General features: G+C 42.1%; 3 protein-coding genes across 9 annotated transcripts in view; 1 reads left to right on the plus strand and 2 right to left on the minus strand.

The window, feature by feature from the left end:
• The first annotated feature begins 6,475 nt into the window (after window positions 1–6,475).
• Window positions 6,476–8,848, plus strand: LOC141909060 (monocarboxylate transporter 4-like). Of its 3 annotated transcripts, none has more exons than XM_074799397.1 (5): window positions 6,476–6,585; window positions 6,713–6,916; window positions 7,054–7,197; window positions 7,716–8,447; window positions 8,525–8,848. In XM_074799397.1, the coding sequence occupies exons 1-5, from the start codon at window positions 6,486–6,488 to the stop codon at window positions 8,650–8,652; spliced, it is 1,308 nt and encodes a 435-aa protein (XP_074655498.1). In that variant the 5' UTR covers window positions 6,476–6,485; the 3' UTR covers window positions 8,653–8,848. The 3 variants fall into 3 exon arrangements, with proteins under 3 accessions (XP_074655498.1, XP_074655499.1, XP_074655497.1); XM_074799398.1 differs by having other exon boundaries at window positions 6,511–6,585; window positions 6,687–6,916; XM_074799396.1 differs by lacking the exons at window positions 6,476–6,585; window positions 6,713–6,916; window positions 7,054–7,197 and having other exon boundaries at window positions 7,238–8,447.
• A 26-nt stretch (window positions 8,849–8,874) lies between these two features.
• The window catches only part of LOC141909061 (sigma non-opioid intracellular receptor 1-like), a 40,423-nt gene continuing 24,823 nt past the window's right edge, over window positions 8,875–24,474 (minus strand). The window contains exons 1-5 of one of the 2 annotated variants that reach the window (XM_074799399.1): window positions 10,157–10,272; window positions 9,872–10,080; window positions 9,430–9,636; window positions 9,252–9,344; window positions 8,875–9,163 (exon numbers count right to left, since the gene is read on the minus strand). In XM_074799399.1, the coding sequence (XP_074655500.1) occupies window positions 8,940–9,163; window positions 9,252–9,344; window positions 9,430–9,636; window positions 9,872–10,010 (663 nt within the window). In that variant the 5' untranslated portion in view covers window positions 10,011–10,080; window positions 10,157–10,272 and the 3' untranslated portion in view covers window positions 8,875–8,939. Of the gene's footprint in view, window positions 9,164–9,251; window positions 9,345–9,429; window positions 9,637–9,871; window positions 10,083–10,156; window positions 10,273–24,474 lie in introns of those variants that run through there. The other variant, XM_074799400.1, reaches the window with a different exon arrangement.
• LOC141909281 (retinoic acid receptor RXR-alpha-B-like) lies at window positions 10,666–24,139 on the minus strand. Of its 4 annotated transcripts, none has more exons than XM_074799673.1 (11): window positions 24,025–24,139; window positions 23,832–23,867; window positions 19,210–19,314; window positions 18,877–18,924; window positions 18,486–18,720; window positions 17,666–17,823; window positions 17,435–17,583; window positions 17,186–17,312; window positions 13,732–13,956; window positions 13,261–13,314; window positions 10,666–12,112 (listed from the first exon to the last, which is right to left on the minus strand). In XM_074799673.1, the coding sequence occupies exons 1-11, from the start codon at window positions 24,041–24,043 to the stop codon at window positions 11,862–11,864; spliced, it is 1,407 nt and encodes a 468-aa protein (XP_074655774.1). In that variant the 5' UTR covers window positions 24,044–24,139; the 3' UTR covers window positions 10,666–11,861. The 4 variants fall into 4 exon arrangements, with proteins under 4 accessions (XP_074655774.1, XP_074655771.1, XP_074655772.1 ...); XM_074799670.1 differs by having other exon boundaries at window positions 19,210–19,437; XM_074799671.1 differs by lacking the exon at window positions 18,877–18,924 and having other exon boundaries at window positions 19,210–19,437.

A 24,474-nucleotide genomic window follows, 5' to 3' on the forward strand; every position in this document is an offset into this window, starting at 1 on the left:
TAAAAACAATAGAGTCATCCCCTGACCCCCTGATCCCCTGATCTCTCAAAGCTGTGGTGTCATTTTTGCTAATAGAATAATAGCCTGACACGGGCATAGAATATATAATTTAAACTTTATCAAAAATCAGAATCAAAATAATAAAAGTATAATGAAGAAATAACTAGAACAACCTATACGCACAAAATAACAAAACCTCGACCTTAGCACTGAACACTCGCTTTACTTTCCTAATTAACTTGTTTTTCCCTGTTTTAGTTATTCTTCAGACTTGATGATGGTCTCTACAAAGACTCCAAAATGTTGTGTCTTTTACTTCTATTAAGTTTCTATATAGTGGGTTTTAAAGTTTTAGTGAAAATTGAAATTGAAGATTAAATGTAGCTGTAAAGCAGCGATAACTGGTTGCATTAGTTTGTAATTGTTTGTACCCCACGACCCAGTTTTATTGGTCTGGTTTTGTAAAAAAATTGTATGATACACATATTGTATAATGATGTAATATGGACATGTTTTAAGTCACTCAATCAATGAAACCATAAAGTTGAAATATCGACAGGTTTTCTTTATTATGTGACTATAATATTTCGTGTGAACTGTTGTTCTGTTTTATTTGAAATAAAGATGAATTTTCTGTGTTGTTTTAGTAGTTGTGATTACAGACGCCAGCAGTTTCACACGCACTCAGTGCGTCACACGTAAATCCCACGGGTTCAGTTTCATAGAAATTATTTACTCAAAAAACTTCACTCAATTCGACTTAATATTTTTGAAGAAACTGAGCCTAGGGTACAGTTTCACAAACCAATTGCGTTCAAACATTTTATTTTGAAGAAAAAAGTAAATGCAAGTTAAAATTGATTGATACTTTCTCTGTGAAACTGGACACTCGCTATTCAGTGTGCGAAACTGCAGCATCTAAATCTGATTGAAACCCTCGCATCATAAACCAAATCCTACCGAGGGTACGGTTTCACATATACGGATTAATTATCAAAGATCAACAAAAAAGAGAAACTGAGTTCATCTGTTTTTGTGAGATTTGATCCAGATTAAATTTCTTCACAAATTCAGTTAAAAAATACATCGTTTTTTTGTGAAACTGCGACCCCTGCTGTCCACTCGAGGGATTCATTTATTCTTTCTTACCTAAGTATGCGAGGGTTTCAATTCGATGGTCCAACTACTATTCTTAAAAGGGCAGGTGCGTTACATGACAATGAGTAAATAAATATAGATAAATGTTGCCATAAGTCGTGTGTGCGTTATTTAATCATTTTTGAGAAACAACCTAGTACTGTAATAGTGCTGGGTTCGAGCCCGGGACACCCCTGTACATCCTATATTCAGCATCAGTACCACTGAATCAGTATAAGTAATTACTGGGTTTGAACCCGAGATACCCCTGTACATCCTCTATTCACAATCAGGACAACTTGGACCACTACTGGTTTCGAACCCGGGACACCCCTGTACATCATCTAATTAGCATCGGGACTGCTCAGAACCAGTATCAGTAATTACTGGTTTCGAACCCGGGACACCCCTGTACATCCTCCATTCAGCATCAGGACCAATGAGAATCAGTTATCAGTAATTACTTTTGTTAAGATATCAACATTTTACCGTACGGTGCTGCCTCTATGCTCATCGGTAGCGGGATTATCATACACTAACGTTAGTCAACTCTGGCAATCAAGTGTAACGGAGTATAACTGGACACCACGAAGATTGCCAGAGTTGACTTCAGTTAGTGTATGGAAATCCCGCTAACGATGAGCATAGCGGCAGCACCGTACGGTCGGGACTACCCCGTTCATCCTCCATTCAGCATCAGGACAACTTGGACCACTACTGAGTTCGAACCCGGGACACCCCTGTACATCATCTAATCAGCATCAGAACCACTCTGAATCAGTATCAGTAATTACTGGTTCTCGACCCGGGACACACCCCTGTACATCCTCGATTCAGCATCAGGACCAATCAGAATCAGTACCAATAGACCGGATTTGAATCCGGGATACCCCTGTACATCCTCCATTCAGCATCAGGACAACTTGGACCACTACTGAGTTCGAACCCGGTACACCCCTGTACATCATCTAATCAGCATCAGGACCTCTGAATCAGTATCAGTAATTACTGGGTTCGAACCCGTGACACCCCTGTACATCCTCTATTCAGTATCAAGACCACTCTGAACCAGTATCAGTAATTACTGGGTTCGAACCCGTGACACCCCTGTTCATCCTCTATTCAGTATCAAGACCACTCTGAAGCAGTATCAGTAATTACTTGGTTCGAACGCGGGACAACCCGTACCCATTATGACGCGATTAGACACGTGTTCGATTGTCGTCCTCATTCAGAAGATGAATTTAATTGTGAAACATGGTCATATCCAGGAATGTTTAAACCCGGCGATCAATGTCTCGACTAAAACCGTGTCTATATCGATATTTGTACTGTTAATCGTCGTATTAGGTGCCTACGGATTCATCTTCTTTACGATAACCTACAACGATACGATTTCAAACTGTGTTCTACCCGTACTCGTAGTAGGCCTAACTACCAATTTCACGTTGTTTGGAGCCATTTTAGGACAGTGTAACTTCAACCTAGAGCGATTTCACCCACCCCGAGTGCTACTTGATAAAAGTTCCTGTGGATCAAGTTTAATCGTAATCGGTCCATTGGGCCAAGAGATATAGACATTTATCCAAAGCGACACCTATGGAAAAGAGTGGAAATGGTTGCATACCAACCTTAAAGTAGATATTGTGGTTTTTATATATGTTGAATAATGTCACCAACTCTTTCATTCATTCAGAAATAAACTACTGTATTGAGCGAAGTATCTTTTAAATAAAGTGGCCTCCACTAGATAAAGCAAATATATGTGTTCAAAATATATAAGTTAGTATAGAATCTATTGACCAAAAAATAACCCGAGTCAAACAGATGATCATCGTACTACAAATACCTCGCTGGGCCAAAAATTAGCCCCAACCTGAGGCACTAACCCTAACCCTAGCAGGACTCGAACCTGCGACCTCCAGCATGCCGGCCGAGCACGTTAACCACTAGACCGCCGAGTTCTGGTGACTGACCTGGTTTGTGAATATGTGTGGTCAGTGTGGTACAAGGCCAACACTAGGGTTATGAGTTTATTAAACAGGCCAACACTAGGCCAACACAGCATCAGGACCACTCTGAATCAGTATCAGTAATTACTTTGGTAACTCATTTGACCCGAGGAATTTCATAGATCACAGCCTTCTTACTATCATTGATATGAGACGAGATATTTCATAGCCGTCGCAGGATTCTTACTAGTCGGATGCGACGGCGACATAGCCGCCGACGACGACTTATTCTGAAAGCTCTGCTTAACATATCATCACGTTCAAATGACTTTAAAAAATAAATTTCATGCAAAAGTCACGCATAAAAACACTATATTATATCTAGCCCATTTAAGGAGGGGTATTTAGGATCGGTAAAAAAAATAAACGGCTGAAAGTTTTGATAACGTATTAATGAACTGTATATACCGGGTACTAGATAACGTATACAATTCGGGTATAGAAACTGTTTCTATCCTAAGTTCTGAGTTCAAGATATTTGTAAACTTCCTTTAATGATACTGAAAAATAACATAATTACAGTCGTTAATATAAAGAAATGTTCCTACCTACAAAACTGCAACTTTTCACCAGTTTCCGACCTGATCCAGTTATTTCATAAGTTAATCCCATCCTGAGTCAATTTAATTCCGTGTCCAAGTCTTTAAACGTTCACAAAATCCAGTTTTCAGGCGAAATTTTCTATCGAAGTTCGGTTGAAAATCGTTCCAATTTTTTTAGTTCATACAATCTTAAAACTTTCCAAAACAATTTCTCCGTAATGATCATACGATTCCCGATTGAATTAATTCCTTTCCGAGTGAAATCCAGTCAGAATAACGAAAGATGGCGCACGATTCGACTGATATTACGATTTTTTGATGAAATCGAATTTCCCGGCGCCTGCGACAAGCCCAGACACGCTTCAGTACGCGGCCGCTGATTGGCTAATCGATCTCAATTGGGGGATATCGTCTATTGCTAGTGCGCGGGATATTTCAATTGTAGCGTGTTCTATTGTGTTGTTACAATAGGGGGATGAGCTATTGCGACAGCGGGATGCGGGATGGGTCCATTTGTTACATATCTCTTGAAATATCGAGCCGGGGATAGTTCCATCCTCGATACTTTACTGATTGAGGTTTTAGAGGTGTTTATAAAGGTTTATCGCCGTTTTTTAATGATATTCTGTAAAAAGGAACTTGAAGATACCGATTACCCTCTCACTGGACGGGTTTATGTGTGCAGCTGATATAGCGATCTCATTAGATGGCGCCTATGACACAAAGTCGTGACCTGGTGACCACATACATGTATCATTATGTAGAAATCATGGAGGGCATATAATTCTCTTGATAAACTATCGGGCGACGAACGTCCAGCGAACAGGTTCGTAGATGAGACTCATTTGATATACGATTAGGCGCCATGTACTGGTCGGGGATGGGGGCGAGAGAAGCGAAATAAAGGCTCAAAATTACTGATCAAATAAAGAGTCTGACCTCGATCAAACACGTCAACTTGAACCCACCCAGGTAGTGATTGCAGTTCGAGGTTTTAGTTAACCACATGCGGACGCGTCTGGGGGCAGGGGTGGAGTGTGTTTGGGGTGTGACAAATGATTATTCCAGTTTTCCTGCTGCATGTCCGTTATCCTAAACCAGGGAAAAGAATTGGACCGGGAGAGACCATTACTATCAGACCATGATATAAAGAAATAATTGTCTATTCATTAATATACTTCTATTTATTTCCATTAACACTATATACTATATAAGATTGATTCAGTAAAATGAGTTAATTTTGTAAGGAAAAAAAATTCGTGAAATTTGGTGTCAAATATGCAGATGACTCGCAACACTTGAACCTGGGACACATCCTCTATTCAACATCCAGTGGCAAGTTTGAAAACCAGTGGCAGGGTTCGAATCAGGGACACCCAGTTTAATTTGTTGGTTCCCATAGATGATGCATATAAAATAAGGTGCATTGAAACTCCATTCATTATCAATTCATAAAATAGATAAGATTCCTAGGGGCACACGTATAGATAAGATTCCTAGGGGCACACGTATAATGACACGGAGTAAATAATGTAAATATCTTTTCTTAATTTATAGAGTGAAGAGGAGAATAATGACAGTTTTCATCATCATCATCATCATCATCATCATCGTCTGTGCACCTGTCTGAAGGGGTCACCCAGACTCTGCAACATTACGGCCTCAGTATGATATCATTCGAGGTCAAGTTCTATATTTCTGTAACAAATTTCTATGAAATATTTTGCTCAAATAAATTATTTGTTATCATGGAAATAAGTGTAGGTATTCAATTTTGGCTCCGTTCTGAGGAATTACTATTTTTCAATACCTCACTAAGTCAAGAATTTCGGCCTTGCCATCACCATGACAACGCACCAGTCAATACAAACAACAATCATTCAGAAATGAAGCCCTGTAGATTCTCGAATTTGGTTTAAAGTTTATTTTGGTTGAGTATATACTCTGAATGATGCAAAGTTTTAGAGACACTGGTTTTATCAAAACCATCTCAGTACTGATGGTTAACTTTACTGCCAGTCCCTGGGGGCTTTTAGTCACTCAGATATTGTGATACAATGTCTTCAGATCAGCAAAAAATCCACAACTCAACCCTGGCCTATTTAATAAACGTAGTTACTCTGTGTTGGCCTGGTGAATAAACGTAATAACCCTCGTGTTGGCCTGGTGAATAAACGTAATAACCCTCGTGTTGGCCTGGTGAATAAACGTAATAACCCTCGTGTTGGCCTGGTGAATAAACGTAATAACCCTCGTGTTGGCCTGGTGAATAAACGTAATAACCCTCGTGTTGGCCTGGTGAATAAACGTAATAACCCTCGTGTTGGCCTGGTGAATAAACGTAATAACCCTCGTGTTGGCCTGGTGAATAAACGCAGTAACCCTAGTGTTGGCCTAGTGAATAAACGCAGTAACCCTAGTGTTGGCCTGGTGAATAAACGCAGTAACCCTAGTGTTGGCCTGTGAATAAACGCACAAACCCTAGTGTTGGCCTGTGAATAAACGCACAAAAACCCTAGTGTTGGCCTGTGAATAAACGTAGTTACCCTAATGTAGTGCAGGCAAGGTTTTTATTTTTATTTTTGGAAAAATGAAACGAAACATTAACAAATGACATTATTCAGATTTTTATTAAATTGAATTGTTCACCCTCGGCGACTTCAAGGTCGAAGAGCCGTCAATTAATTTTATTTATTTATTTATTATCGTCCTTCTATCGTTCTATTAACACGGCAGCGGCAGCGGCGGCAGCAGCAGCAGCAGCAGCAGCAGCAGCAGCACGGGTCGGTGCAGGATGATCTGTAGCAAAGATGAGGAAGAAATGAATGAATCTGAAACCCTACGATTAAACTGCAATGAAGAAGAGCCTGATGATGAGAAAACTGGTGCAGCAGGTTAGTCAACTCGAAGGAGAGTGAGGAGAGACTCAGAGAGGGATTCCATGTTTACTAATTCAGTTAGGATACTCAACAATCCAATGACTAAACTCATACAGTTATTTTGTCTGTTTTATCATTGCAGTAAATAAGACAGCAGCAGCAGCAGCCCCGGACGGAGGTTGGGGCTGGTTCTGTGTTTTAGGCTGCGCGTTCATGCATGCGTTTGTAGTTGGTAATGATCGATGTTTTGGTCTGATTTATTTAAAACTGGAGGAAAGATTTGGACAGAGTTCAGCGATGACGGCTTGGGTGGGAGGAGTAGCTATATCACTGAGAATGGGTCTAGGTTAGTATCGATTTCAACTTGAGCTTGAGAGGACTGTGTCTGGTTCAGTCAGCTGTGGTCTCGAGTCAAGTTTACTTCCCCCTCCCCTCACACACAGCCCGTTTTAATTAATCCTGGATTTATTATTATTATTGCAGGTCCTGTAACGAGTATTCTATCGAACAGGTTTAACTATAGATTAGTGGTGATGTTTGGAAGTTGTTTACTGTTTTTAGGAGTTACTCTCAGTTCTCTCGTTCCGAGTCTATCCTATCTATATTTAACCTGGGGAGTTATTTTAGGTAAAGTATGAGGTTTGTGATTAAGTTAATTTTATCAGGTGCTGGTGTTGCTATGGTTTATACTCCTAGTTTAATGTTGTTATTGTTGTATATTTCAGGTACTGGTGTTGCTATGGTTTATACTCCTAGTTTAATGTTGTTATTGTTGTATATTTCAGGTGCTGGTGTTGCTATGGTTTATACTCCTAGTTTAATGTTGTTATTGTTGTATATTTCAGGTACTGGTGGGGCTATGGTTTATACTCATAGTTTAATGTTGTTATTGTTGTATATTTCAGGTGCTGGTGTTGCTATGGTTTATACTCCTAGTTTAATGTTGTTATTGTTGTATATTTCAGGTACTGGTGTTGCTATGGTTTATACTCCTAGTTTAATGTTGTTATTGTTGTATATTTCAGGTGCTGGTGTTGCTATGGTTTATACTCCTAGTTTAATGTTGTTATTGTTGTATATTTCAGGTACTGGTGTTGCTATGGTTTATACTCCTAGTTTAATGTTGTTATTGTTGTATATTTCAGGTACTGGTGGTGCTATGGTTTATACTCCTAGTTTTATAGTATTAGGAGATTATTTTAACGATCGTCGAGCCGTCGCTAATGGATTATCCTCGGCCGGTTCGGGACTCGGTTCATTCGTTTTACCTCAAATATGTCGTCTATTGTTAGAATATTATAATTACCGCGGTACTTTGTTAATAATGGGAGCCGTTATTTTTAACGTGATAAATTGCGGTGCTTTGTATCGACCTTTAAAACGATCGAAGGTGAAGGTTGTATGTATTGATTACGGGTTATTAAGGAATATAGAGTTTGTTCTATATGCTGTGTTTATAGGTATATGTACGATGTCGTATATGTCGATTCCTACATTTATTCCTGCTTTAGCCGTTCAGAAATCAATTGATTGGACACAAACCGCGTATTTCCTGTCCGCTTACGGAGTTACTAATATGATCGGTCGTTTGGTATCCGGATTTATTTTTGATTGTAGTAAAATTCGTCCGATTCGTCGGTATATTTATAATATTACTCCGTTTTTATTATTTATAACAATGATAATGTTTCCGTTAGCGACCGGGTTTACCGGGTTTATCTTATGCTCGTTGTGTTACGGTTTAAGTAATGGTTTATTTGTTTCTCAGATCGCTAGTATTCTTGCGGATATCGTCGGGGCCGACCGGTTCTCCGGTTCTATCGGTATCGTAACGTTCTTCCGAGGGTTCGGAGTCATGGTCGCTCCAGTTGTCGGAGGTAAGTTATTCAAATTGCTCCGACGACGAATTTGTGCGAAATACTGGTTTTAATTGTTGTGTATTCTATATTTTCAGGACATATAAAAGATGTAACCGGTAGTTACGATTATCTGTTTTATATGAACGGAGGTTTAGCCGTTTTATCCGGGATTATATTCGTAATCGCGAATATCTATCATTATCGCCATCAATCATCGTCCTAACTCCGCCCCCATTCTTCGAGGTGACTCCGCCCCCATTCCTCGCGATAACTCCGCCCACTACCGACAAAAGAAGTATATTATACCATATTTTCCTAAAAATATATTTGACGAATATATTTTATATTATTAATATACGATAAATTTATTATAAATTAATCCGAAAAATTGACATCGAATAAAATCTAAAATTTTATCAAGTTATGTATAAATTTCATACGAATATAAATAAATATATTTATAATAAATTATGAATGCGTTATTTTCGTAATTTTTTAAAGAGGAATTGATTAAAATAAATGACTTAAATAGAAAGTAGTTTCCTGAATGATTGCATATGTATAAACACGTAATATATAGAACAATGTTAATACATCATGAGTACTGAATATTGTATCGGCTAAACCAAACGTTAGAGTGGAAGGGATGAATCCACGTCCGTATTCCAGCATCCACGTTCCACCGTGGAATGTAACCGATGTAGCATCTCCCCAAACATGTTTCACCGTATCACCTAGAAATATCAGACAAACAGCGCATCGATGGCATTACTTCGCAATTATTCCCACAAGGTGGCGCCTCAGAGGCGAGACAATTCTTACCAGCAACAAACGTGTGATTGGTCAACGTTCCTTCCTTCCATTGAGTCATAGCACCTGAGAGTAAAGTGTCCGATACATTCACCAGATATCTACCTGAAATCATCGAATCGATACTCATTGAGTAAAAGTAGAGTACTGGAGGGGTATAACTTACAACAGGAGGAGGGAGTTTACTAACCGGAATGTCCTGTAGTATATACAGCAGATCCAAAGAACAGTATATATTCAGTAAGAGATGCGTGTATTACATTAATACTTCCCATCCATCCACCACAGTTTATAAAAACCCACTGTAAATATTCATCTGATAAAATGTGTCCATCATATCTTTCTCTCAAATCATTCAGTATTAATTTCATAGAGGTTTCAGCGTCCAGATGTTTATCTGTAAAATACAAGTTACATTAGTATCCTCCAGGACAGGAATAACGGAGGGTTCTTCTAGCAGAAAGTTGTAACTTGACGCGAGACTCAGAGGAAAGATCTTGACAATGATATCATCGTGGTTGGTGTTGTGAGGATGGTAAGTAGAAAGGGTTAGGGGAGTACGGTGCTCTACTTGGTTGGGGAACAAGGCCGGCTTATTTTAGACTATGTCACTAGGGATTGTGGATACTAACCAGTGATGATATGTCTCCTGGCAAGTGAATGTAACTCATCTTCATCTATTAAATACTGTTTGTTTTTAATCCACGAGTGAATGAGAAATATAGAAACGGCAACAATAAATAGTTTAAACAAACAACTAATCGCAGTCATCCTGCTGCTGGCCTGGCTCCTCTCTGTCCTCCTTCAATCCTTCTCTTCGCGGCTTCTCCTTCAACTAAGGCTGTAAATTAAAACATTCTTATTAAGTTCCTCTCGTTATAATTCACTTTCAGAATCGGGGAATCTATTGTACTCACTTCACTTTTAACAATCAAACACTGGAATCGTATGAAATCAAAGTTCAGAGAGGAGATTATTATCAAGTGGCGTTACAGGTTCACGGTTCAAGTGCTTACACGGGACCCGAGGTCTGTTACGCCATGTGTTTATCGTAAAATACTGGAACGTTGAATCTTTAATAGAAGGACATAATGAAAAGAATATAAAAAATTCATGTACACAATTTGAAATAGTTCCCCAAGAAGTAAGATCTAGCAGGAGTAACCCAAACGCCAGTGAGTGACCTAAAAACCCTAACCCTAATTGAACTCGAAACGACAGCGATCCCAAAGTCCAAATCGTACGCCTTATCATCAATTTCTTAAAAGTAGTAGCGGCAGTATTAGAAGGGGTCCACCATACATAAGTATATCCAGACGATGTGGTTTCAGGACAGAGGGAACTGATCACTGGAGGCTACTGCGGCAATCGAGGATCCAGAATTCTTTCCTAAACTTGAATCAAGAAGAAACAAGAGAAATTTCGCATTATTCTAGATTTTTATTTTCACAGCTGTCGGAAGTTAAATTCTACAATAAAACAGATAGATTATAATCTACCAAAAACCTCACCACAGACAATATACAATTCATTTATGAACTGATTGAGAGTTCAATAGATCAATAGCAGGGTTCATAGTGCACATTCCAGGAAGCCAGGAATGCTGAAATCTATATTTTCCAGGAATTCATATAATCAGTATAGATTTTAAGAGCTGTAACAGTGAACTTGTATCTGCAGATGATAACTAATGACTGATGCCACTGCAGGAGTTTTAGAGCCCATTCCACAATACCCGAGGCTTTAAATTGATCCATCCCCATTTCAAAACTTTTAAAGACCTTCAAGGACTGCTATGAACCCCGCTATTGATAGTTCAATAGTAAACCCATTGACTGTACAACTGTTATTTCGCACATTGTATTTACATCATGGTATCTTTGATACCAAACTCCACCTTTTGTAAATATACACCGACGCACCCTGGTGGTAATTGAATCAACTACTATACACATTGTCCCAACCCGCTATCAGTTACGACAAAAACCTTATATCATTGTTCAAAATTCTTACAACAAAACAATTGATTAGACAGTAATTATAGTAATACACCAAATAATGATATACTGGGTATATATATATATATATACATACCTACAGTTAGTAGACACTGATATTGTACAATTTACAATTTATATAAAAAATTTCCACTCGTTTTTTAATATTTTTAAACAACAAATATACATCACGTATTATTAGCACTATTTATGTTTTTTCATACAACACGATTTAAAAGAGTTATAAAATTTGTTTTCGTTTGTTTTTTTTTAGATCTGTCTAAAGTTCATGATTTAGATCATTATTTTATCATTTAATGACAAAAACAATCTGTTTTAATGTGAAATACGTTGTGGCCGCGACCTGGCGGGAGACACCGCTGAGGCCCACAGCGGGAGGGCCCGCCAAGGCCCGGGTTTTAAAACAGCTTAAAGCCTAAGATTTCAATCACGAATTAAGAGATTTGTTCAGGTTTTAACCATCAAACATTTCGAAAATTTAAAACATTTGAAGAAAAAGAATTCAAATTTAAATGGAGAAAAAATTGTTTAGTTTTAATGATTGTATCCTCTCCACTAGCACCAATAAACCCACTCTTAAACACACACAGTTTTGGTTGCGTATTTAAGTGGCAGATGGCGCTTCAAGCATCTCCATTAAGAATGTATCAATAGGCGTATTACCGATGAGTTTAAAGAAAAACAAATGTTCCAAACATTTTAAACCAATGCTTCGTAATGCTGGTAAACGCAGTAATAATTTAGCGAAACGACCTGGTTCATCGGGATACTGAGTTTTACAATATTCCTCCAATGATGCGTAAACTTTCTCTCTCAATGATTCCACTTCTTGAACTGACTGCAAATTTTTAGCATCTGAAAAATATCCAAAATAAATTCCATAAAAACGAGCTCCAAATCAGAGTAAAGTGTGAGAGCACCTGTCAACCGCACAACATGGGGAGTTGTCGTCCCCTAACACACCACAACCCTAACCATTGCCTGTTGGGAGTCAAACAACTTAATCAATTTCCATGAAATTTGATGTAAACCGGGGTTAGGGGTTACAGAGGTATGATGTAAACCGGGGTTAGGGGTTACAGAGGTATGATGTAAACCGGGATTAGGGGTTACAGAGGTATGATGTAAACCGGGATTAGGGGTTACAGAGGTATGATGTAAACCGGGATTAGGGGTTACAGAGGTATGACGTAAACCGGGATTAGGGGTTACAGAGGTAAGATGTAAACCGGGGTTAGGGGTTACAGAGGTATGATGTAAACCGGGATTAGGGGTGACAGAGGTATGATGTAAACCGGGGTAAGGGGTTACAGAGGTATGATGTAAACTGGGGTTACAGAGGTATGATGTAAACCGGGGTTAGGGGTTACAGAGGTATGATGTAAACCGGGATTAGGGGTTACAGAGGTATGATGTAAACCGGGGTTCGGGGGTTACAGAGGTGAGTGAAACATTACTACAAAAATACTAAAAGCAACTAAAAACATTAGAGAATAATTAAGCAAGCAAAATAAAACTACTTAATAGTGTGCGCACTACAGGGTGATCAAATCAATCACTAGACTGTGTGGGCACTACCAGGTGATCAAATCAATCACTAAACTGTGTGCGCACTAACAGGTGATCAAATCAATCACTAAACTGTGTGCGCACTAACAGGTGATCAAATCAATCACTAAACTGTGTGCGCACTAACAGGTGATCAAATCAATCACTAAACTGTATGGGCACTACCAGGTGATCAAATCAATCACTAAACTGTGTGGGCACTAACAGGTGATCATATCAATCAGTAGATCGCGTGCGCACAAACAGGTGATCAAATCAATAAGTACGTGTGCGCACTAACAGGTGATCAAATCAATCAGTAGATCGTGTGCGCACTACTACTAATACACGTAGGTATTGTTGAAATAAGTGCCAATAATTTGTGTTGTATGAGAAACTGGGATCCAGGATTTTAATACAAGGCAATCAGTAATAATTGTTGTTAATTGATGTACCTTTATTTGATGGTTCTCTTGCCCTGGATTTCCCAGTATTCTGCAGTAGTGGCTCTTAAATTATAAAACGTACATATTTTACCATCAAAATTTAATAATCAATTCATTTCTATTGATGGGGAAAATAGATTAAAATTACGTTATCTATTTATTTTAACCACTAGGTGGTGCTTTTTGAAATTACGACGAAGGTATTATTCCTACATGATCCACTAGGTGGCGTTTTATAACCCTATCTGATTCTGGAATTTTAGTCGCTCAAATATATGCTATAGGTGGCGCTGCAGTATTCATACATGCATCTGACAATAGATGGCGCTAGTGATGTCGTAGATTGTGAGCAACAGAAAAAAAGCCTGATGCAAATTATATAACGAAGCAATTACTGAAAGCAATAGCGATAGATACATAGCGAGTACCGGCACGCCCTCTATACGTGAATAGAGACACCGATTGACTGACCGCACTCACCTGGATTGAATAACACTATAGCACGTAAACAGCCCAGTTCTGTTTTATCCATCTTCATTTCACGCATTTTAGCGACGAGTTCAGTAAGAACGCGGTCGAATATTGTACCGACTCCGGCCTGATGAGCGCTGCTACGGTGAACGTGTAAACCTGTAGCTAGTAATATACCATCTTTAACATGAATAGATCTATGTGAGAACGCAGCAATCAGCAGTTCATTCCATCCTACAAATATATACACAATTATATTACATTCACACGGCACACATAGAGAAAGGGCACACTGTGGCACACATAGAGAAAGGGCACACTGCGGCACACATAGAGAAAGGGCACACCGCGGCACACATAGAGAAAGGGCACACTGCGGCACACATAGAGAAAGGGCACACTGTGGCACACATAGAGAAAGGGCACACTGCGGCACACATAGAGAAAGGGCACACTGCGGCACACACAGAGAAAGGGCACACTGTGGCACACATAGAGAAAGGGCACACCGCGGCACACATAGAGAAAGGGCACACCGCGGCACACATAGAGAAAGGGCACACTGTGGCACACATAGAGAAAGGGCACACTGTGGCACACATAGAGAAAGGGCACACTGCGGCACACATAGAGAAAGGGCACACCGCGGCACACATAGAGAAAGGGCACACTGTGGCACACATAGAGAAAGGGCACACTGTGGCACACATAGAGAAAGGGCACACTGCGGCACACATAGAGAAAGGGCACACTGCGGTCCACACAGAGAAAGGGCACACTGTGGCACACATAGAGAAAGGGCACACCGCGGCACACATAGAGAAAGGGCACACTGTGGCACACATAGAGAAAGGGCACACTGCGGCACACACAGAGAAAGGGCACACTGTGGCACACATAGAGAAAGGGCACACCGCGGCACACATAGAGAAAGGGCACACCGCGGCACACATAGAGAAAGGGCACACTGTGGCACACATAGAGAAAGGGCACACTGTGGCACACATAGAGAAAGGGCACACTGCGGCACACATAGAGAAAGGGCACACCGCGGCACACATAGAGAAAGGGCACACTGGCACACATAGAGAAAGGGCACACTGTGGCACACATAGAGAAAGGGCACACTGCGGCACACATAGAGAAAGGGCACACTGCGGTCCACACAGAGAAAGGGCACACTGTGGCACACATAGAGAAAGGGCACACCGCGGCACACATAGAGAAAGGGCACACTGTGGCACACATAGAGAAAGGGCACACTGTGGCACACATAGAGAAAGGGCACACTGTGGCACACATAGAGAAAGGGCACACAGCGGCACACATAGAGAAAGGGCACACTGCGGCACACATAGAGAAAGGGCACACTGCGGCACACACAGAGAAAGGGCGGCACACATAGAGAAAGGGCACACCGCGGCACACATAGAGAAAGGGCACATTGCGGCACACATAGAGAAAGGGCACACCGCGGCACACATAGAGAAAGGGCACACCGCGGCACACATAGAGAAAGGGCACATTGCGGCACACATAGAGAAAGGGCACACCGCGGCACACATAGAGAAAGGGCACACTGCGGCACACATAGAGAAAGGGCACACCGCGGCACACATAGAGAAAGGGCACACCGCGGCACACATAGAGAAAGGGCACACTGTGGCACACATAGAGAAAGGGCACACTGTGGCACACATAGAGAAAGGGCACACTGCGGCACACATAGAGAAAGGGCACACCGCGGCACACATAGAGAAAGGGCACACTGTGGCACACATAGAGAAAGGGCACACTGTGGCACACATAGAGAAAGGGCACACTGCGGCACACATAGAGAAAGGGCACACTGCGGTCCACACAGAGAAAGGGCACACTGTGGCACACATAGAGAAAGGGCACACCGCGGCACACATAGAGAAAGGGCACACTGTGGCACACATAGAGAAAGGGCACACTGCGGCACACACAGAGAAAGGGCACACTGTGGCACACATAGAGAAAGGGCACACCGCGGCACACATAGAGAAAGGGCACACCGCGGCACACATAGAGAAAGGGCACACTGTGGCACACATAGAGAAAGGGCACACTGTGGCACACATAGAGAAAGGGCACACTGCGGCACACATAGAGAAAGGGCACACCGCGGCACACATAGAGAAAGGGCACACTGTGGCACACATAGAGAAAGGGCACACTGTGGCACACATAGAGAAAGGGCACACTGCGGCACACATAGAGAAAGGGCACACTGCGGTCCACACAGAGAAAGGGCACACTGTGGCACACATAGAGAAAGGGCACACCGCGGCACACATAGAGAAAGGGCACACTGTGGCACACATAGAGAAAGGGCACACTGTGGCACACATAGAGAAAGGGCACACTGTGGCACACATAGAGAAAGGGCACACAGCGGCACACATAGAGAAAGGGCACACTGCGGCACACATAGAGAAAGGGCACACTGCGGCACACATAGAGAAAGGGCGGCACACATAGAGAAAGGGCACACCGCGGCACACATAGAGAAAGGGCACATTGCGGCACACATAGAGAAAGGGCACACCGCGGCACACATAGAGAAAGGGCACACCGCGGCACACATAGAGAAAGGGCACATTGCGGCACACATAGAGAAAGGGCACACCGCGGCACACATAGAGAAAGGGCACACTGCGGCACACATAGAGAAAGGGCACACCGCGGCACACATAGAGAAAGGGCACACCGCGGCACACATAGAGAAAGGGCACACCGCGGCACACATAGAGAAAGGGCACACCGCGGCACACATAGAGAAAGGGTACACTGCGGCACACATAGAGAAAGGGCACACTGCGGCACACAGAGAAAGGGCACACAGCTGCACACATAGAGAAAGGGCACACTGCGGCACACATAGAGAAATGGCACACTGCGGCACACACAGAGAAAGGGCACACTGTGGCACACATAGAGAAAGGGCACACTGCGGCACACATAGAGAAAGGGCACACTGCGGCACACATAGAGAAAGGGCACACTGCGGCACACATAGAGAAAGGGCACACAGCTGCACACATAGAGAAAGGGCACACTGCGGCACACATAGAGAAATGGCACACTGCGGCACACACAGAGAAAGGGCACACTGTGGCACACATAGAGAAAGGGCACACTGCGGCATACAGAGAAAGGGCACACAGCTGCACACATAGAGAAAGGGCACACTGCGGCACACATAGAGAAAGGGCACACCGCGGCACACATAGAGGAAGGGCACACTGCGGCACACATAGAGAAAGGGCACACTGCGGCACACATAGAGAAAGGGCACACTGCGGCACACATCGAGAAAGGGCACACTGCGGCACACATAGAGAAAGGGCACACAGCTGCACACATAGAGAAAGGGCACACTGCGGCACACATAGAGAAATGGCACACTGCGGCACATATTGCATACTAATAAACTCACCTGCTCGTAATAGAATAACTTGATCATCAAGGGGTAAATCAGCGAAATGTGGAATACGTTTTGCCCATTCAACTAATGTAAATAACTGTTTATCTGCAGCTTGACAAATATTCGTTACTGGATCCCTCTACAATTAAATATATGTATTTATAAATGACTGCCTCACTGACTGGACTGGACTGAATGACTGGACTGACTGAACTGGACTGACTGACTGGGCTGGACTGGACTGGACTGAACTGGACTGACCTGTGCGTCAACGTATGTATCAGTTTTTGGTTCGACCGCTATTTCTGCCTCTAGGATACGCTCGACAGGCATATCATTATTAGCACTACTTGTACTTTCTACTTCTCCTTCTCCTTTATCTTTAACTCTTTGTCTTTCTTCTTGAACGGCTATAAAACAATACGCACAATCAACTCACACATAATCATCACTCGTTTCAGACTAATGTTATAAATCTGTAAAGATACAAACCTTCTCTTTTCATTCCCATCGATAAACATTTCATATATCTACAATATTGACATCTATTTCTCTGACGTTTATCGATGACACAATTTCTTTCATCTCGACACGCGTACGTTAGATCCTTACGTACTGTACGTTTAAAAAACCCTTTACATCCTTCACAACTACAATTTAATAGACGACGATTTACTTATAAAACATTTAGAAAAACAGAGGGACAGTTTATATTCATGGGAGGGAGTGAAGGGTGGGTGTAGTGTAGGGAGGGGTGGAGGGAATGGGTTAGGGGAGGGGAGGAGGGAGTTTAGGTAGGAGGGAGTTAAGGGGGAGTAGGGAGGCAGAGGGAGTAGGTTAGGGAAGGGAGGGGTGTGGAGGAGGGAATGGGTGGAGAGTTAAGGGAGGGGTGTGGAGGAGGGAGTGGGTGGAGGTGAGTTAAGGGAGGGGTGTGGAGGGAGTGGGTTAGGGAGGGAGTGGGTGGAGAGTTTAGGGAGGGGTGTGGAGTAGGGAGTGGGAGGAGAGTTTAGGGAGGGGTGTGGAGGAGGGAGTGGGTGGAGGTGAGTTAAGGGAGGGGTGTGGAGTAGGGAGTGGGTGGAGGTGAGTTAAGGGAGGGGTGTGGAGGGAGTGGGTTAGGGAGGGAGTGGGTGGGTGGTGAGTTTAGGGAGGGGTGTGGAGGAGGGAGTGGGTGGTGAGTTTAGGGAGGGGTGTGGAGGGAGTGGGTTAGGGAGGGAGTGGGTGGGTGGTGAGTTTAGGGAGGGGTGTGGAGGAGGGAGTGGGTGGTGAGTTTAGGGAGGGGTGTGGAGTAGGGAGTGAAGGGGAATATATTTACCTGTAAACCCCGTAATGTTTACCAGAAGCTCGATCACCACAAATAGAACAGATATGTTTATTAGATAAACCTTGTTGCGAAGACATCGTTGAACCAACAGTAGATTCAGGAGATGTTAAACTGGTCGGTGATTGAAGAGATGACATCGAACCCGGAGACGTCATTGATAACATCGATCCCGGTGAAGCCATCGATGTAGGTGAATTTAAAGGCATCATCGAAGATGGTGACGTTACTAAAAATAGAAATCATCCGTTTAAAATCTATAAATAATATCAGATTCAGTTTCTATAGTGACTAATGGATAATGTGATTATAAAGCAGCAGCAGCAGCAGCAGTAGCAGTGAGGGGAGAGAGACTGGAGACTGAGAGGGGGGATTAAATACTAGCCTGATTCATTATCTTCCGACCAGTAAGACGCAGCAATAGGTCTACATACTAAAAACAATATATACATGCAAAGCATTATCAACTATTCCCTTAAGGCATTTACTCCTAGTAGTAAAACTAGTTTTACTCCTAGTAGTAAAACTAGTTTTACTCCTAGTAGTAAAACTAGTTTTACTCCTAGTAGTAAAACTAGTCTATCAATATGAAGTGAATTTACTCCAATGTCAAACATTGCGTAAGCGTAAATAATAAAACAAGTGATAAACTGAGCTGAGAGAAGCATTGTATTGAAGCAATAAGCAGTGAGGGGATTGAAGGAGTGGAGTTTAATACCTTGATGTGGCATGCCTGATGAATTAGACATCGCAGTCATCGCAGGAGACATCTGAGACGGTTGAGGAATTCCATGGGCTGCTCCGATACCAAAAAACGAACTGGCTGCAGATGAATTAATGGAACCTTGATTTAATGTATTTATATCTGGTTTGATATCGGGAGGTGACGATAGTGGAATCGACATCTGACTGTCCATATTAGTTAAACTGGTTGAATCAATTGAGTCTGGAAAATATAGAAATAACAACATGAAATGACAGCAGCTTCAATCATAGACAGCATACTGGCTGTCCCATACTAACAGACAGCTCATAGACAGCATACTGGCTGTCCAATACTAACAGACAGCTCATAGACAGCATACTGGCTGTCCCATACTAACAGACAGCTCATAGACAGCATACTGGCTGTCCAATACTAACAGACAGCTCATAGACAGCATACTGGCTGTCCCATACTAACAGACAGCTCATAGGCAGCATACTGGCTGTCCAATACCAACAGACAGCTCATAGACAGCATACTGGCTGTCCCATACTAACAGACAGCTCATAGACAGCATACTGGCTGTCCAATACTAACAGACAGCTCATAGGCAGCATACTGGCTGTCCAACTAATGTCTGGAAATAAGTCTATTCAGGGTGCCTGTAATGACTGGTAGCATGCGTTTGTTGCCAGTCAATAAAATATTAATACCTGTTAGAAGTGTTGAAGCTGTAGGAATAAAGTGTAATATGTAAATCCCTCAGTTTTATCACAAAAATTGAAGTCACAGAATATATGAATTCATAATGCGATACTGACAAGTCTACTGAGGGAAGTGAGGATTCAGTGATGATCCACCAGGATCGCTAGTGGTACTGGGTTACTGCGCTTCAATTTCCACATAGACAGCATACTGGCTGTCCAATACTAACAGACAGCTCATAGGCAGCATGGTCCATAGTCAGTAACCTGTCTGTGGTTTAGTTTCACGATCGGATATTTTCACAAACCACAGTCAGGAATGGGAAGGTCATTTTTGTATGAAATCTTCGTCAGCCAATTTGACTGACGAGTAATTTGCCTGGCATTTCATTGTCTCTTAAGATATCCGTCTAATTTTTGTTGTAATCGACGCACAACAGATTCGTAGTTTGTCTGATACCTATAACACCTCACCTGACGATCTTAATCCATGTGCAAATCGGCCGTAAAGTGAGAGTAAATTTCCGTAGAGTCAACAGCTGCCATTTTGAAAATTACTGGAGGTGCTGGCACCTGTGGACTGAGGCCAGGACAACAGCACAAACTAACAAAGCGAAACGACGAAATTGAAAAATATTAAGAAATCAACACTTATTCACATTTTTCTTTTACCAGAATTTATTATTTAAATATTAATTAAGGAAAACACGAAGATTTGAAATATAGGTTGGAAAACCATCAAAAATAAAAATTGTCGTTTCGTCTTGGAAGTTTTATATAAATCCTTGTAGGTCCCCTTGTCTTATCATGCCACATGTGCAATACAGAGAAATGGCGGCCAATGGCGAAATTTGTGGAGAAATTAATTAATTTCTCAAAATAATGTTGATTAATCACTCGAAACATGCATAAAATTGGATTATTTCGAAAGGTACCTGTGTAAGTTTGTGAAATAAGCCATTAATTGTGGACTGAAGTGGATAGAAAGTATATTTTTGAAGTGTTACTTTTTTCAACCGTGTTTTGGCCCTTGTCATCCCTAACGTTGGTATAAGCCCATCCGATTATAAAAGCTTACCACCAACGATTAGGTAACTAACTACATGGTCCAATACTAACAACAGACAGCTCATAGGCAGCATACTGGCTGTCCAATACTCACAGACAGCACACTGGCTGTCCAATACTAACAGACAGCTCATAGGCAGCATACTGGCTGTCCAATACTAACAGACAGCTCATAGGCAGCATACTGGCTGTCCAATCTAACAAACAGCTCATAGACAGCATATTGGCTGTCCAATACTAAAGCCTAGCGCACATCGACACTGCGATTGGAGACAACTAGTTGCAAGGCAGTTTTCGGCGCATGAGAGGAACTGGCTGGATACGATCAGTTGCTCGAATGTGTCGATGTGAGCGAGCTTATGATTGGTAAGCGTCGATCTATCTCCAGTTCCAGCCAGTTGCCCATGTTCTACTTTTGAGCAACTGGTTGTACTCAATCGCAGTCATATCCGTCGATGTGCGCGCTCTGGATTTCGACGATCGACACGCGCCATGCAGTTGCTGCAACTGACCGGTTGTCACTAGATTTAGATGTGCGCGGGGTAATCGTTCGGTAGCAACTAGTCTCCGATCGCAGTGTCGATGTGCGCTAGGTTTAACAGACAGCTCACAGACACCACACTGGCTGTCCAATACTAACAGACAGCTCACAGACACCACACTGGCTGTCCAATACTAACAGACAGCTCACGACACCACACTGGCTGTCCAATACTAACAGACAGCTCATAGACAGCATACCGGCTGTCCAATACTAACAGACAACTCATAGACAGCATACCGGCTGTCCAATACTAACAGACAACTCACAGACAGCATACCGGCTGTCCAATACTAACAGACAGCTCACAGACACCACACTGGCTGTCCCATACTAACAGACAGCTCATAGACAGCATACCGGCTGTCCAATACTAACAGACAGCTCATAGACAGCATAACGGCTGTCCAATACTAACAGACAGCTCATAGACAGCATACTGGCTGTCCAATACTAACAGACAGCTCATAGACAGCACACCGGCTGTCCAATACTAACAGACAGCTCATAGACAGCATACCGGCTGTCCAATACTAACAGACAGCTCATAGACAGCATACCGGCTGTCCAATACTAATAGAGTTAGTGTATCCATATGGTATAGAGTATCGTACAGCACTTACCCCTACTGTGTTTCATGTAATATTTCAATGGATATTTCAGTGACAGATGCTGCTGCTGCTGCTGCTGCTGCTGCTGCAGGTGTGGATGATGATAGGGACTGTATCGGCTGTAATCATCCTCTTTAGTATTATCCATATTTCAAATATTAAAATTGACACACACCTGCAGCTTGCAGTATTAAACACTGTGTGCTGTATACTGAACTGCTCAATGCTTGCGTATATATATGTCTGGTCAGATTTGACTATCTGCCAACTCTCTCTCTCTCTCTCTCACACACAGTCAGAGCTAATCAGAACCAGCAGTGAGCTAGTGAGGCCATTCTCAGTTCACTTGGTCAGCTATAATGGACACGTCCTCTGTTTGACCCCTGTCTGTCGGCGTGGTAGCAGCCATTGTTATTGTTGTTGTTGTCTAGCGATGGTTGTTTACAATTGATTTTTGATAATCAATGAAATGATGTTAAATGTGACCTAGTGGAGACATGGCTGCTAGACTTGAGCTGGTTGTAAGGACAGGTGTTTGTAGAATAATTGAGATTACAGACACTGCTACTACTGTGGCGAGTGAGTGATAATCGGTATTTCATGCTTCAACCTTGACCTTTCTCATTACCATAAACAGTCACCCGTGGAAAACTCATTTCATAACATTCTGATCCTGGAACCTCAAAATCAAGTTCAATTTTTTTGACTTCATGTAACACTGTCAAGCGCTTAACCACTGAGTGCATAGTTGCGCCATCTGGTGTGTGTCAGTGGTATCTTGAAATTGGATCATTATTAACAATCAGCCAGGTCTGCCGTCTACAGACTGCCAGATCCTCAATCACAGGGATTTGAACCTGATGACATCATGACACTCAGTCACAGTACAAACCCCTGTCCTAGTAGACACATCCTCCCTCAGCAGGAATTTGAACCTGATGACATCATGAGACTCAGTCACAGTACAAACCCCTGTCCTAGTAGACACATCCTCCCTCAGCAGGAATTTGAACCTGATGACATCACGAGACTCAGTCACAGTACAAACCCCTGTCCTAGTAGACACATCCTCCCTCAGCAGGAATTTGAACCTGATGACATCACGAGACTCAGTCACAGTACAAACCCCTGTCCTAGTAGACACATCCTCCCTCAGCAGGGATTTGAACCTGATGACTTCATGAGACTCTGTCACATTCCTCACTAACAGGGATTTGAACCTGATGACATCATGAGACTCTGTCACATTCCTCACTCATAGGGATTTGAACCTGATGACTTCATGAGACTCGGCCACATTCCTCACTAACAGGGATTACACACTCACTACATTCATCATTTACATTAGATGATTCTAGTAATGAATGCAGTTCATCTATTCCTATTTTTCTGGGGTATTCTGGTTAATTATTTGGGTAAATACCTCCTGAAAAGTAAGCAACATTCCCCACAAAAATAGGTTTCTTCCACTGGACGTAAACAGAGAACTATAATCAATACTCCACTGGTCGGTCTGAGTCGGTCTGAGTAGATCTGAGTTCACTGCAATCCAAGTATCAGTCAAAATATTTACCAAGAACCTTAGTGTCTGATGATGTTTGTTACACACTGTCACTGATCGCACCGGAGATCACTGTGGAGACAGCCACACTACACTGCACTGGACTGGGTGAATCAAAATAGAATGAACAAAAAATATTAGAGACATACCTGCATCCATGTGCTGACGTCCATGACCCCAGTGATCTAAAAACAAATAAATACAATCACATCATAAACGTCAAACTGATTCGCACACTGTAGTATAGGGGGCGCCACTAGACACAAGAAAAAACTGAATTCACAGCAAAAATCCGACGAGAAAGGTTGAAATAACGGAGCGTAAAGATAGCGATTGACTTACCTAAATCAGATCGGTCCATATTAACACTGAATTATAGTAAAACACCGGTTATTTTAGCCTAGATTTAATTAAAACGGTTTCATCTACAAAACATCGATACAAGCACCAGTTACCCTGATACCTGTAATACGGCAAAACTGCTACTGAAATTTACTAGATTTCATCTTTAAATATTTCACAATTATCGTTAAATATAACACGTAAAATAAAGTGTAATCATTCATAATTTGTTATCTATGAACTTTGAGTAAGTTGAATGTGTCTATCGGGACTAGTGATACTGTGGTAACAACCGTCTGGCCCTCGCCTACCGCAGTATGCAACCGGCACACACGCTTGCCGCAGTATGCATTTAGGGCACTCGCTTACCGCAGTACGACTCTCCTATCTGAGAATCTTTATAAGTACACACAGATCCAAATGTTGTCCGCATTATAACTTTACATTTGG

This window comes from Tubulanus polymorphus, chromosome 7, assembly GCF_964204645.1.
Source record: "Tubulanus polymorphus chromosome 7, tnTubPoly1.2, whole genome shotgun sequence".
Taxonomy (NCBI): domain Eukaryota; kingdom Metazoa; phylum Nemertea; class Palaeonemertea; order Tubulaniformes; family Tubulanidae; genus Tubulanus; species Tubulanus polymorphus.